Source organism: Dipodomys spectabilis, unplaced genomic scaffold (genome assembly GCF_019054845.1).
Source record: "Dipodomys spectabilis isolate Male_0828 unplaced genomic scaffold, ASM1905484v1 ptg000097l, whole genome shotgun sequence".
Classification (NCBI taxonomy): Eukaryota; Metazoa; Chordata; class Mammalia; order Rodentia; family Heteromyidae; genus Dipodomys; species Dipodomys spectabilis.
In genome coordinates this window covers 3863358-3878295 of record NW_024870774.1, presented here as the reverse complement: position 1 = coordinate 3878295, position 14938 = coordinate 3863358, and the positions used below count along the sequence as shown (strand labels likewise).

Here is a 14938-nt window from a genome sequence, read left to right as displayed (position 1 = left end):
CACAGCTTTGCGGAAAGCAGCGGCACTGATTCGCGCCTAGGAAGCGCGCTACCTCTCCAACAGTGCCCACCACGGCCTGTCCTCATTATTAGAGCCGAGAAATGCAGTCTTGCCGCTGATGTCTGCCACCCTACCCGGTCCCACAGGTTCCGTTCCAATTCATGTCTCCCACCCAAGCATAAAGTTCAGACAGTTTCTCAAGTGATTTTTATGTTACAGAGTACTTTGCTCTCTAACCCAAAAGAACTAGTATCCATCCTCTTTTCCTTAGGGCTTCCAAGACCCCAGAGATTTGTTGCCTAATATAGCTACCCCAAATGTAGCAGATTATAACCAGGCGCAGGTGGCTCATGCCTGTAATTCTAGCCACTCAGGAGGCTGAGATCTGAGGATCATGGTTCAAAACCAGCCAGGTCAGGTAAGACCGTGAGACTATCTCCAATAAATCATTTGAAACCCGGAAGTGGTGCTGTGGCTCAAGCATTAGACTGCTCGCCTTGAGCTGAAGAGCTGAGGGACAGCACCCAGGCTGAGTTCAAGCCCCATGACCGACAAAAAAAAAAAAAAAAAGTAGATTATAACTTTGCAGTCCTGAGTTCGTTCTGAGTTGCATACATACACATTGTATAGATTTCAAATTTCCTTTCTGTAAAATGGAAAATGACTTATTATCTTAGGACCACAAACTATTAACACTGATCTTTCTGTGTGTGCCAGTACTGGGGCTTGAACTTAGGGCCTGGGCACTGTCCCTTATCCACTCGGGGTTGGTGATCTACCACTTGAGACACATCTCCGCTTATCTTTCTACTAGTTAAATGAAGATTGAGTTTCAGCTGTTTCTGTCAGGGCTAGCTTCCAACTGAGTTATTTAGATCTCTGCCTCCTGAGTGGCTAGGATTATAAGCCTGAGCAACTGGCACATAGCTTACCCTGTGATTTTATCAAAAATTGATAGCTTCTTATCAAAGATGCCTAGATGGCTTTCTCTCCTGTGAGGAAATAAATGGAAGTGTCAGTGCAGTATCTTAGGAAATGAAGCTTCATTTTCTTCAGGGTGAAGTCTACTCATGGGGCTGGGAAGGTGGCTCAGTGGTAGAGTGCTTGCTGCCTTGCATACATGAGGCCCTGGGTTCCATTCCTCAGCACCACATAAGCAGAAAAAGCCGGAAGTGGCGCTATGGCTCAAGCGGTAGAGCACTAGCCTTGAGCTCTAGAGCTGAGGAGGGATGGTGCCCAGGGCCAGAGTTCAGGTCCCACAACCAATTAAAAAAAAAGTCTACTCATAAGTGGTAGTGGGCTGATCAGAAAAACCATAAACAGTTGTTCAAGAGTTACAATTCAACTTTTATGTGTGTATGGCACTGGGGATGGGAGCAAGGGCTTCATGCATAGTTGGGAGGCTTGTGTTCTACCACTGGGCTTCAACTTTCAGGGTGGTTTCCCTGCCCCCCTCTAGTACTGGGGCTTAAACTCAATGTCTATTGCTCTCACTCAGCTTTTCTAGCCTTTTTTGCCTAAGGATGGCACTCTGACAACTTGAGTTACATCTCTACTTATGGCTATTTGGTAGTTAACTGAAGACAATGCTTAGATTTGTCTGCTCAGATTGGATTTGCTGTGATCCACAGATCTCAGCTTCTAGAATAGCAAGGATTATAGGTGTAACCCACTAGAACCCATCATTCACTGAAGAATTAGAGTTCAGCCCTTTTTAATTTTTGATAGGATAAGGGCACAGACCTGAATATACCTGAATCTAAGGGAGGTACAGGAAAACAATCAGTTAACGGGGCTGGGAAGGTGGCTCAATGGTAGAGTGCTTGCCTTGCATGCATGAGGCCCTGGGTTCCATTCCTCAGCACCACATAAGCACCACCGGAAGTGGCGCTGTGGCTCAAGTGGTAGAGCGCTAGCCTTGAGCTGAAGAGCTGAGGGACAGTGCCCAGGCCTAGAGTTCAGGCCCCATGACAGACAAAAACACAAACAAAACAGTCAGGTAACAGAAAAGGAGGAGAGCAATAAAGGGCTACAACTTCATTTTATTTGTTTCCTTCTTACACAAATCCATCAAAACAAGCACAGAGAAGGAAAAGGCCAAAAGTTTGCTCAATCACATGTTCTGAGGGCTATTCCACAGAGCTCTTGAGGCTGAACTCCCAATGATGTAGATTCAGATCCAGCACTAAGTCCTTGTCCTCTGGGCCTGAGGACTTCACAGATTAGTGGGCTGAACCCTGCAATTAATTTTTATCCCTTGAATACCTTGATGTAAGGTAGGAATTCAGACTGAAATGTTCCTCTCTGAAGAGTGAAGAAATCACAAATGTACTGCACCAAGAGACACATGGCACTTTCTGTGCTATAGGACCAGAACCTGAAGCTGCTTCCAAGGCTCTAGATATTCACTGTGGGAAGTACTAGAGGCCAATGGTATAAGAGCGGCCTGTGGGGTTGTGAATAGCAGAACAGACTGGTGCTGTCACTGCCCACTCATACCACACCTTCTTGGAATTGCTGCATCGCCAGAAACGCACACAGATGGTCTGGCCTTCCCGCACAGTAATGGGCTGCTATAGGAAGAAAAAGAGGTAGGTTCAGTATATGAATATATTAGGGTAGGCGTGGAGTTGTTTTTGGATTTTACAGTACTATGGTTTGAATTATGGCCTTCAGCTTAATAGGCAGGCACTTTATTACTTGATGCATGCCTCTGGCCCTTTTTGCTTATTTTTCAAATAGAGTTTTGCTTTTTACTGGGGCTTGCCTGGACAGTGATCCTCCTTATCTGCCCTTTCTGTGTAGTTGGATGACAGCAACATAGTGCCCAGCTTTTTACTGGTTGAGATGGAGGTCTCTTGAATTTTTTTCCTGCCTTGGCCTTCAATGATCTTCCTGGTCTCTGCCTCCCAAGTACAGAATTATAGGAATAAGCCACAATGCTTGGCTTTAGTTATGAAGATTAAATGACAAACACAAGACTGTTCTAGTCCCCATAAAACTATCAAGTCACAGAATAAGGCATAATCAGACAGATATTGAACAAACAAGGTTAAATGAATGCTGTGAAGGTGTACAGGGTACTATGAAGGCACCCATAGAAGAGAAAGCTGACTAAGCTTAGGGGAGGTCAAGTAAAGTTTATCTGACAATAGAAATGGTTCAAAAAGATCTGTTACTAGGAGAAATGAGAGTTAATATGGCTTAAATAGGTTATTTACAACTATGAAAATATGAAACCTGTTGAAATTGTTTTGGGAAGGGGAAACAGGGAAAAGAATGGGGTAGGGTGAGACTGACTAGAATATATTTAAACATAGGTGGGAATATATTAACAAAATCCCCTGTAAATAACTCATATAAGCTCATAAAAGTAACTTTTTTGTTTTTTTAAACAAAGGCTCTAGGCACTGGTGGCTCACACCTGTAACCCTGTAATCAGGAGGCTGAGATCTAAAGTTTACGGTTCAAAGCCAGCCTGGGCAGATATCTGTGAGACACTCCAATTAACCACCAAAAAGTCACAAGTAGACGTATGGCTCAAGTATGCTCAAGTATAGCGTTGAGCTGTGAAACCCTGAATTCAAGTCTTAGTTCCCTGGTCCCTGACCATATACCCAAAAAAGGATCTGCAGGTAGAAGAGATAAGAAGCCACCGCCAGCAGCAGTTCAAAGCCAGCTCGGGCAGGAAAGTCTGTGAAACTCTTTTTTTTTTTTTTTTTTGGTCAGTTGTGGGCCTGAACTCTGGGCCTGGGCACTGTCCCTCAGCTCTTCAGCTCAAGGTTAGCCCTCTACCACTTGAGCCACAGCACCACTTCTGGCTTTTTCTGCTTATGTGGTGCTGAAGAATCGAACCCAGGGTCTCATGCATGCAAGGCAAGCACTCTACCACTGAGCCACCTTCCCAGCCCAAGTCTGTGAAACTCTTATCTCCAATAAACCACCAGAAAACCGGAAGTGGTGCTGTAGCTCAAGTGGTAGAATGTTAGCCTTGAGCTGAAGAGCTGAGGGACAGCACTCAGGCCCAGAGTTCAAGCCCACGACCGACCAAGAAAAAAAAGGCAATGGAAGCCACCGAACAGCAGCTGGAAAAACTGGAAAATCAGATCATACTATCTCTAATAAGCAACGTTCTGGATTCTGATGTAAAAAGGCAGAGGGAGCTGGGCACCAGTGGCTCATGCCTGTTATCCTAGCTACTCAGGAGGCTGAGATCTGAGGATCACGGTTCAAATCCAGCCTGGGCAAGAAAGTCCATGAGACTCTTATTTCCAATTAACCACCAGAAAACCGGAAGTGATGCTGCAGCTCAAGTGGTAGAGCGCTCACCTTGAGCTGAAGAGCTCAGGGACAGCATCTAAGCCCAGAGTTCAAGCCACATGACCAAAGGGGAAAAAAAAAAAAAGAAAAAAGCCGTAGGAAAGTACTCAATGAGTTTTAAACAGTAAAGTGCTGTGTTCAGTTTCGTTTCTAAAAGATCGTTCTTGCTCTAGGAAGACAAAGGGCATAGGGGTTAAGCCACAGATGTGGGAAGGCCAAATACAAGGCCACTACAGCTAATCCCAACACCTAAAACCAGATCCAAAGCCATGTGAGAGCAGCAGAATGTTAGTCCTAGCCAGCAATCCTGGGAGAGGGAAAAGGCTAAAACACTAATGGCACAGGTTGTTTTGTGTGTGCTAATATTAAGGTTTGAATTTAAGGCCCTTTGCTGTCACTCAACTTTTCCTTCATGGCTGGTATGCTACCATTTGAGTCATGCCTCTAGTTCCAGCTTTTTGCTGGTTAATTATAGCTAACAGCCATGAGGATTTGTCTGCATGCTGGCTCTAATCCTCAATTCTCAGATCTTAGCTTCCTGAGTAGGAAGGGTTACAGGAGTGAGCTATCAGCATCCAGCTTTAATCTACAATCTTAAAAGTGACTCCTACCTTAATAGGGAAGAGGATAGGAAACCATGAAAACATTCCAGGGGAGTGAGTCTCTGGACGGATACCTGTGTAGAAAAAAATAATTTAAGAAATCAAAATCTTGCCTTGGTTGACAAAGGTCTCTTCTGTGATCACAGAAAAAAGTAATCAAAGGCCTTCATTCATCCTGGGGCTCTCCATGAATTTAAATGAGACATGTATACAGACTGCCAAGGGAGCACACTCTCCACCATCACCATACACTAACCCAGATACTCACTCAAAGTGATGTCCTGATAAAGCACAGTCTCAAAGTAGCCTGCAAAGCCATGCAGCACTGTGTTCACCTCCACAGGAAATTCCAAGGTACAGTAGCGGTTGTTGTCAATCACAGGATCTGTCAGTAAAGAATCAGTTGGGTGATCAGAGGCCAGATATACCCTTGACAACTTGGTAAACCACAAACAAGATCCAAAAGGTAAAGACCCTTCCAGTCAGAGGACAACTACGCAGGAACCTACCTCTGTTGGGATGGCTGAAGGTAAAGCAAGGCTGGGGTGCAGACAGCTGGTGGAAGTTGTGCAGACGTACCACATAAGGCATTTCAAACTGGGCCTGTCCAGATTGAGAAAGCAAGAGCTGGAGAAGGCAGACAGGAGACACCTATTTCCCCAAGTAAAGTTCAAATCTTAGGGACACATAAAAACATTGTTTCAACCCAGGCACTGGTGGCTCACATCTGTAATCCTTGCTACTCAGGAGGCTGAGATCTGAAGATCGCGGTTCAAAGCCAGCCTGGGCAGGAAAGGCCATGCAACTCTTATCTCCAATAAACTGCTCAGAAAACTGGAAGTGGCGCTATGGCTCAAGTATATAGAGTGCTAGCCTTGAGCTGAAGAGCTGAGGGACAGTGCCCAGGCCCAGAGTTCAAGCCCCATGACCAACAACAAAAAAAGTTTCACGTCAGCCACTTTCCCCAACTTCCCCTTCACTTCTTCACCTTCTCTAGTGGAAGAAAACAACAAGAAGTAAAGAGCATCAATTCCTTTCAGAAGACAAGTTATCACTTTACCTCAGGGTCACGGTCCTTTTCCCGACAAGCTCGGACCTCATTGTATAACTTGGAAGAAGAGATTGGAGCCAGGAAGGAGGTGTACTCTCCAGGGATGCTCACACCATCATCTGAACAACAAGAAAGTCAAATTAGTTCCCAGAGGAGAGAAAGTGGCCTGTTTGCAATCACCAAAGGCTTGAACCTTCCACCACAAAACAGGCCACGGTTGGCATGGGCATGGCAGGAAGAGGCAGGTCAATGGTATATTCCTAGGCTGGCCTGCTTCCAACTGTGGCCATGGGAGATCCACTTCTAAGTTAATTTAGTCACAAAGATTAAGACTGAAGGAACCTAACACACAGTCATGTGCTGCTTAATGACAGAACAAGTTTCAAGATGTATGTTGTTTAATGATTTTGTTATTGTATGAACATGGTATGATGTCCTCAACACTAACATGGCTATGATGTCATTAGGAGACATAATCTTATGAGACTACCTGATATATGCAGTCCACTGTCGATGGAAACAGCATTATGCACTGCATGATTGTATTCTACTCTGATGGTCCTGGGTCACCGCCAGGCGCTGGTGGCTCACGCCTGTAATCCTAGCTACTCAGGAGGCTGAGATCTGAGGATCGCGGTGCAAAGCCAGCCTGGGCAGAAAAGTCTGTGAGACTCTTATCTCCAATTAACAAGCAAAAATCTGGAAGTGGAGCTGTGGCTCAAGTGATAGAGCACCAGACTTGAGTGAAAAAAGACAAGTGAAAGAGCAAGGCCCTGAGTTCAAGTTCCAGTACCAGCACACACACATATACACACACATACACACACACAAATCTCTATTCTAGTTCATTCCTTTTAGTCTACAGACTGTTTGGAAATCTGACTTTATTTGCTACTGCAATAAGCAGTAACTCTCAATCATTTCATCTGCTCCAAGTCTAACCACTTCCCACAAACCCACCCACCATCACCCATCAAGCTAGAGGCACCTTTCAGGAAGTGCTGTGCTCCATCCAGGCACTCAGGTGACAGTTCATTGTCAGCAAAGGAGCCCAGAAGCTCACTGACAATGATGTCTGCTTTTTCTGGAGCTACCCATTCCCGCATGTCTGATGAAACTACTGTCACTTGGCTTCCCCATTCTTCAAACTGCCAGTTCTCTAGCCTGAAACAAAGATGACAGAGGTAAGAGGTTAAAGAAAACTGACAACAGGAACACACTTCCCAGCAAGCAGGTTGCTACTCACGTCACCACAGCATTTGGATTTTTTTCCACAGCATACAGTTTTATTCGTCGGTCAGCTTGCTTGGCTGCTCGAAGGGAAGCATTTACTAAGGGTCCCCGGCCTGCTCCTAGCACCATCAGTACCCTATGAAAGGGAAAGAGAGTTGCCAGTGCATGAGGCTTACGCTTAAAATCCTAGTTACTTAGGAGACCAAGATCTGAGGATCACCCTTCAAAGCTAGGCTAGGCAGGAAAGTTTCCAGTTAACCACCAAAAGGCTGGAAGTGGAGCTTTAGCTCAAATAGTAGAGCACTAGCCTTGAATGCAAAAGCCAAGGGACAGCCCCCATACCCTGAGTTCAAGCCCAGTACTGGCATAAAAACAAGGAGGGAGTGGTAAAGCAGATGTGGTATATAGAGAAGTAGGAATCCAAGTTCCAAGTTCCTGGGATTGTAGGGAAAGCACTCACTGAACATTGGTGTCCTTTTCTTCTTCTGCCACCCGGTCTAGCAGACATTTATAGATAGCCTGATAGAAGGAGAGAAGATCTCATTGAGTCTAATCCCTTCCTTTTAGAGGTCATCCTGGCCTTATTCTTTCCCAACCTGGGCTGAACACTGTACCTGCTGGTACTGAGAGTATTTGATGGGGTCCTTTTCAAACACTTCATATGTCTGAGATTCTAGATTGTCCATCAGTGGCTGGTGAATGAGAGAAAAGGACAATTAATTTGCCAGTTTCTGGCAAGAGGGAATGTACCACATCAAAAACTTCCCACTGCCTCCTGAGCTTTGGCTGGATTTTAGGCCACCCATTTTCCAGGGACATTTCCAACCCTGCCTCCTGCCTGTTTGTGTATTCCAAACCTACCTGCAGTGGGGACTGCAGATAGTCTTCATAGCCCTTGGCAAAGAGTTCATAGGCATTGGGTGGAGGGCGGTTCTGGCTTAAGTATTCCAGATACTGGAGATAGGAGCAGAACTCCTTCTCCGAATGGTGGTTGGTACCAGTGATGATGAACTGCACTTCTAGCTGGGAGAGAAATTAAGCCATTAGACACAGCCTTCAAATGAAGATTCTGGAATATTATGATTTATGGTCAAAAGCCCTAAACCAACAATTCTCAAGTTGTTTAAGACCAACCAAAAAAGGCAGCATGAGGCTTCACTAAATCTATAAAGGCCTCTTATGCTAATAGGTATCATCCTGGCTCAACTGGCCACATGGATCCCCTTTACGGTATTTTTTGTTGGTCACAGGGTTTGAACTCTGGGCTTGGGTGCTGTCCCTGAGCTCTTTAGCTCAAGGCTAGCACTATACCACTTGAGCCAGAGTGCCATTTCCAGTTTTCTGGTGGTTAATTGTAGCTAAGGGTCTCACAGTGGGGCTGAGAATGTGGCTTAGTGGTAGAGTGCTTGGCTAGCATGCATGAAGTTCTGGGTTCAATTCCTTAGTACCATATAAACAGAAAAGGCCAGAAGTGGCACTGTGACTCAAGTGGTAGAGTGCTAGCCTTGAGCAAAAGCTCAGGGAGAGTGCCCAGGCTCTGAGTTCAAGCCCCAGGACTGGCAAAAAAAAAAGTCTCACAGACTTTCCTGCCCAGACTGGCTTTCAGCCTCCTGAGTAGCTAGGATTACAGGCGTGAGCCACTAAGGCCCGGCACAATATTTTCCTATATGAGATAAGTTCTTAGGAGATCTAGTTCCTTTTGAAACGTTTCTGGAGAGGTGGCACTGGTGGCTCACGCCTGTAATCCTAGCTACTCAGGAGGCTGAGATCTGAGGATCACAGTTCAAAGCCAGCCCAGGCAGGAAAGGGCAGGAAAGTCAGTGAGATTCTTCTCTTCAATAAACCACTAAAAAACTGGAAGTGGAGCCATGGCTCAAGCAGTAGGGTGCTCGCCTTGACCTGAAAAGCATAGGGACAGAGCCCAGGCCCCTGACCAACCAAAAAAAAAAAAAAAGAGAAAGGTTTCTGGAGCTTCTATGAACATTTCCTTTTGTTCCCAAGACTCCTAATTCTACTGAAGTTGATCTCCAGAAACTAAAGAAGGCTATCACTGCTACAGGAAAAATAACATAAATGTGAATATGTCAAGAAGTATAGCTGAACTACCCTTTACCACTTACCTTGAGGAGCCGGAAGATCAGCCTCTGATGCATCTTAGAAAGAACAGGAAATCCTTTCTTGTTGGTCAAGAAAATGCTGGTGGGAAGAATGGCTGCTTTAATGGGCTCCCCAAGCCAACGATCAATAACATGATTAGAAGGGAGGTCAGCCCCAATTTCAAGAGCTACATAAAAAAAAAAAAAAAATTTGTCAGCCTCTGATAGGCAAGAAGCTCTTCCTTGCTCTTTTATGCAAGATCTGTTTCCTCTTCTGTCTTTTTTTTTCTTTTTTGGTCGGTCATGCCTGTGTGTGGGCCTGGGCACTGTCCCTGAGCTCTTCAGCTCAAGGCTAGCTCTCTACCACTTGAGCTACAGCATCACTTCTGGTTTTCTGGTGGTTAATTGGAGGTAAGAGTCTCACAGGGATTACAGGCATGAGCCACTAGTGTCTACCTTCCTCTTCTCTTAAAACATGACAGTATGCCTATAATCCTAGCTACTCAAGAGGCTGATATCTGAGGATCTTATCTCAAAGGCAGCCCAGGTAGAAAGTCCAAGAGACTCATCTCCAGTTTGTCACCAAAAAATCTGGAAGTAGCCAGGCACTGGTGGCTCATACCTGTAATGCTAGCTACTCAGGATGCTGAGATATGAGAATCATAGTTCAAAGCCAGCTGGACAGAAAAATCCATGAGACTCATCTCTAATTAACTACCAAAAAACTGGAAGTGAAGCTGTGGCTCAAAGTGGTAGAGTGCTAGTCTTGAGCATGAAAGCTCAAACCCTGAGTTCAGGCCCCAGGAAGGGCACAAAAGAAAAAGTTGGTAGTGGAGCTATAGCTCAATTGGTTAAACATCAGCTTTGAGCAGTAAAAGCTAAGAAACAATGTCCAGGCTATAAGTTCAAGTTCCTATACTGGTACAAAAAAAAGAGAGAAAGAGGGAGAAAGGGAGAGAGGAAGGGGAATAGAACAAGGCAGTTAGTGGCTCATCCCTATAATCCTAGCTACTTAGGAGGCTGAGATATGAGGATCTTCATTCAAAGCCAATACAGGCCGACAAATCTGAGACAAATCTCTCATCTTCAATTAATCAGCAAAAAGCTGGTACTGGAGTTGTAGCTCAAGTGATCACTAGCCATAGTCAGTAAAGGACAAGGGAGAGCAAAAGCCCTGGTACAAGTGCTGTATCCATCCACTCCAAAAAGAATAAGGAGCCAGGTGCCAGTGGCTCACACCAGTAATCCCAGCTACTCAGGATGCTGAGCTCTGAAGATTGAGGTTCAAAGCCAGCCCAGCAGGAACATCCACAAGACCCTTATCTCAGGCTAGGAAGATGGCTCGGTGGTAGAATGCTTGCCTTGCATGTATGAGGCCCTGGGTTCCATTCCTCAGTACCATATAAGCAGAAAAGCTGGAAGTGGTGCTATGGCTCAAGTGGTAGAACACTAGCCTTGAGCTGAAGAGCTAAGGGACAGTGCCCAGGCCCAGAGTTCAGGCCCCATGATTAACAAACAACAACAACAACAAAAAACTCATCTCCAATTAATCACCAGTGGTGCTATGGCTCAAATGGTAGCAGGCTTACCTTGAGCTGAAGAGCCCAGGCCCAGAGTACCAACCCTAACACCGACGAAAATAAAAAAAAAAAAAAAAAAGGGGGGGGGGAGGTTGAGAAGGAAAAACGGAGAGAGTAAGGGAAGGGGTGACATTGCCAAAAGAAATGGACTCTTAGCTGGACATTTGTGGCTCACATCTGTAATACTAGCTACTTAGGAGGCTAAGATCTGAGGTGGTTCAAAGCCTGCTTGGACAGAAAAATCCATGAGGCTCTTATCTCCAATAAACTACCAGAAAACCAGAAGTGGAGCTGTGGCTCAAAGTGGTAAAGCATTAGCCTTGAGCTGAGGGACAGCACCCAGGCCCAGAGTTAAGTATCACTACCAACCCCAAAAAATAAAGAAATGGGCTCTTTATTTGATTTATGTAAGTCCTCTGTATATTACCTTTATAATAACAAAAACATTTTTTTAAAAAGAGAAGCCATGGGCTGGGAAGGTGGCTCAGTGGTAGAGCGCTTGCCTTGCAAGCCTGAGGCCCTGGGTTCGATTCCTCAGCACCATATAAGCAAAAAGAAAAAAGCCGGAAGTGGCGCTGTGGCTCAAGTGGTAGAGCACTAGCCTTGAGCTGAAGAGCTGAGGGACAGCACCCAGGCCCAGAGTTCAGGCCCCACAACCGGACCCAAAAAAAAATAAAAAATAAAAATAAAAAGAGAAGCCATTTGAAAGGTAAAATGCTCAGTATATACAGTTGATTTGTATTCCTGGAGGTCATGCCTATCCCAGGACCCTCATGGACTTACCTACTGCAATTCTCTTGCTATAGTCACACAGAGTCCGGAAGTTGTGCCACCTATCCAGAGTCAAACACAGAAAAATACTGTCAAATACATATGGCTCACCAATCAGCATAACTGAAGATCTCCCTACTAGTTCCACCCTATATTCCTTCACCTATTCCTTTGCCCTAAGATAACAGCAAAAAGAAACTTACCACATCCATGTCTTCTCTTCCCCACTGTAATCTTCTGTGTGTACAGTTGGTACATTCTCAATTATATCATCTCTCAAGTCCTCTGGTGCCACCAAAGGGACCCGCATCCAGAACTGAGTATGAATAGATACCCTCTTAGAATGCCATTCACTGGGTCCAGAAAGCTTCCCCTAAAGCTTCTCCCAACTAAGAGTATCTGGATCCATACCTCAAGTTAATTCTTTTATAGGCCTTTTCCAATTATGATTATGTCTGTATTCAAATACCTTATAAATTTCCTTATGCAACTATCTGCCTTGTCTTTCAACTGGAAATAATTATACATTCTCTAGGTATTTATTTTGTTTGTGGTGCTGAGTATCAAACCCAAGTCCTCCTCATCCAAGACAAGTGATCTACTATTGCCCTTTATATTGTTTTGAAACTCTCGATATACTATTTTAGATGGAATATGATACGGACACTTCATATCTACCATATATACCCAGAGTGAAATGACCCAGTACTTAACAAAGCCCCTCTGTCATACCATGGAGGAGTGGTGGCCAGTATGAATGTGGTTGGTCAAAACTCTGGCTAGATTTGTGTTATCTTCCTGATTAAGTGGCAGCAGAAAAGCTGGAAGACCCAGATAGGCCCCAAAATTCAGCTCCTGTAACATGGCCTGGAACAGAAAGAGATCAAAAGGAAAAGGTTAAGATCAAATAGTTTTAATTCCATATCTGTTGATTTACATCAATATATGAAGTTATTGGAAGTATATGGGGGGGGGGGGTACTGCTCTACCCACCAGCTCAGTCACAATACCTAATCTTGGGTCTCACTATGTAGAGCCAAAACTGCCCTTTAACTTGATGGAGCCTCAACCTCCACGGTTTGGGAATTAAAGGAGTGGATTATCACAGTGTGCTTAGACCTAACCTTTAGAAAGACCCCCCCCCCCAGTCCCCCCACCCCCCACAAAAAAAAGATCAACAGGCTTACTGCCTCGGAGTTCCTTCGAATCTTCTCCACTTTTGAGTCTGGATGAATCCATGGGGAAAGCTTCCCCACAATAAGAGTATTCCAATCTGCATTCCCCCACACAAGAAAGACAAAGATTGAATGAGATTCAGCACTTTACTTGTTCATTTTCTAGTTCTTAGCAGGGCATAAAGAGTAGAGATGAAAGATAAAGACTTTTTCTATTACAGATATGGGGATAGCCTGATATAGAATAGGGAACTAAGGCTTTTAGCAAGTAAGCAGCAAGGAGCAAAAGAAGAGTTATCTATATGCCAGATACTAACCAATATCCAAGTTAGAAAAGGAGGAGATGAGGGTCCTAATAAAAGCATTAGTTGTTTCTGCCTCTAATAATTAAGGGCATATGGTATAGTCCCTACCCCTTCCTGACAGCAGTAGGTCTGATCGTGTCTGGGGACCAGGCCGATTCTTAGCAGGTTCCTGAGTGAACTCCCTCTTGAAACGCGGGTGGAAGACAGGCATGCAGAGGAAATCAAACCTACAACCGTGACAGACCCAGAGTCATCATGAGCATCAATGCCCAAGCAATTGGGTTTAGGCCATCTTGATTTTGCACAGCCATTTTAGCTGCCATCAATCACCCCAATAATCTGCTTAACTCAGCCCATCTTGGGGCATAATCTTTTCTGCTACATTGTGCCTCAATTTCCCCCCAAAACATAGCCATGGAAAAGAGGAGTAAGGAGAAATGATGGAAACCCAAACCAAGTAACATTCTTTCTTTCCTGGTGTTTTTGGCTTTTCAAGACTGTCAACATTCAGATTTGGGCCAGTACTATCCATGCCTCCCCCCAAAAGATTAATAACTCCCCTTTGCCTCCCAAGACTTCCTCCCTCACCCAGACAATCTCTATCTCCACGGCACTACAAGATTGGCTGTTACGTCCCTTTTCTTAAAAAGAAAAAAAAAGTTTACCCAACAACTCCCCTGACTTTTGGGTTCAGTGATCATACGTCCCCCAAGTTTCTTCCCTCGAGTTCTCTGGGCCGAGATTTCCCCCTTCAAGGAGTGAAGGTTTCTCAAGCCCTCATCCTCTGCCGGGGATGACTAGTCTGCCCTTCTCTCCCGAGTTCAGGCCCCGCATTTCGCTGGTGGCAGTCCGGCCCTCACCCCTGCTTGGCCACAGCCCCCAGTGTGTCAGCTATTTCGGGGACGCAATTCAGGTCCCTCCCGCTGGACACGCGGCTCCCACCGGCACCTCCGACCGCCATCGCCGCCATCTTTTCCCTCGCGCTGTCCACGCCGGGATTCCTTGGTACTAGCAGCCAATAACCAAGCTGAAAAAGGTCCTCAGGAGGCGGGACAAGTCGCCTTAACAACCATAGCGTCTCCACAGCTCCAGAGTAGGAGGCGGAGGGGTGGGGAGTGTCTCCTCCCGCCAATCCGCGGGCAGCACAGTGACGTACGGCGTCCCCGCTCGGGTCCGCCAATCTCTGGGTCCCATTCGTGACGATCTTCATTCTCCCAGAATGCTTCAGATGCATGTGGAACTCTAGCGAAGGACTACAGGTCCCAAGAAACACTGCTGCATAAGCTTGAAGTATCATTGCTGAGAGAAACGGGAGTGTCTCGGGGCCAGTGGCGCAATGGATAACGCGTCTGACTACGGATCAGAAGATTCCAGGTTCGACTCCTGGCTGGCTCGTTGGGACTGGTACTCCTTTATTGCATCAAACACACTTCAGCGGGTATTCAAATCTCCACAACATCGTGGATCGTTTTTGTTTTTTGTTGTCAGGCTCCTCCCCCCCACCTTCTTTTCAATGTTTAAAGTTCCTTCATTGTTTCTACCTGCTTTTTATTCTCAGGTCTTAAATTAATCGGATTATACAGCCGTTCTTTATCACCTTTTCGCGTCACTCTCTCTTCGAAGATGTTTTGTGGATCATTACTTCCATCACTCCGGACACGGAAAACTTGTGAATGGCTGAGTCGTTTGTCTCCTTATGATGCATTTATAAATAGATCGTAGTAACTACTAATTACTAGTGATTCTGTCTCGAACACAGATGTAACTAACACTACCCCCCCCCCCCCCCGCACACACACACACAC

At 45.4% G+C, this 14938-nt stretch overlaps 1 protein-coding gene and 1 non-coding gene across 2 annotated transcripts; one reads left to right on the top strand and one right to left on the bottom strand.

Annotated features, from left to right (window-relative positions):
- Window positions 1-2022: 2022 nt before the first annotated feature.
- On the bottom strand, window positions 2023-14213 carry Prmt5 (protein arginine methyltransferase 5). Its single transcript, XM_042686453.1, has 17 exons — window positions 13994-14213; window positions 13242-13360; window positions 12841-12926; window positions 12386-12520; window positions 11857-11969; window positions 11666-11715; window positions 9327-9490; window positions 8068-8229; window positions 7821-7898; window positions 7667-7725; window positions 7220-7342; window positions 6962-7137; window positions 5983-6092; window positions 5432-5525; window positions 5191-5307; window positions 4932-4996; window positions 2023-2573 (listed from the first exon to the last, which is right to left on the bottom strand). Exons 1-17 carry the CDS (start codon window positions 14101-14103, stop codon window positions 2421-2423), a joined length of 1914 nt encoding a protein of 637 aa, XP_042542387.1. The 5' UTR covers window positions 14104-14213; the 3' UTR covers window positions 2023-2420.
- Window positions 14214-14455: 242 nt separating this feature from the next.
- Window positions 14456-14528, top strand: Trnar-acg. The gene has a single exon. It is a non-coding gene; the product is annotated as a tRNA-Arg (tRNA).
- Window positions 14529-14938: the final 410 nt, after the last annotated feature.

Bases quoted from the DNA above. Each gene is read 5' to 3' on its own strand.
- Prmt5 (XM_042686453.1), bottom strand. From the start codon at position 14,103: ATGGCGGCGATGGCGGTCGGAGGTGCCGGTGGGAGCCGCGTGTCCAGC. The intron at 13,361-13,993 runs GTGAGGGCCGGA...TCACGGTTGTAG, and splicing joins GGGGCTGTGGCCAAGCAGGG to GTTTGATTTCCTCTGCATGC. The intron at 9,491-11,665 runs GTAAGTCCATGA...TTTTTTATGTAG, and splicing joins TAGCAAGAGAATTGCAGTAG to CTCTTGAAATTGGGGCTGAC.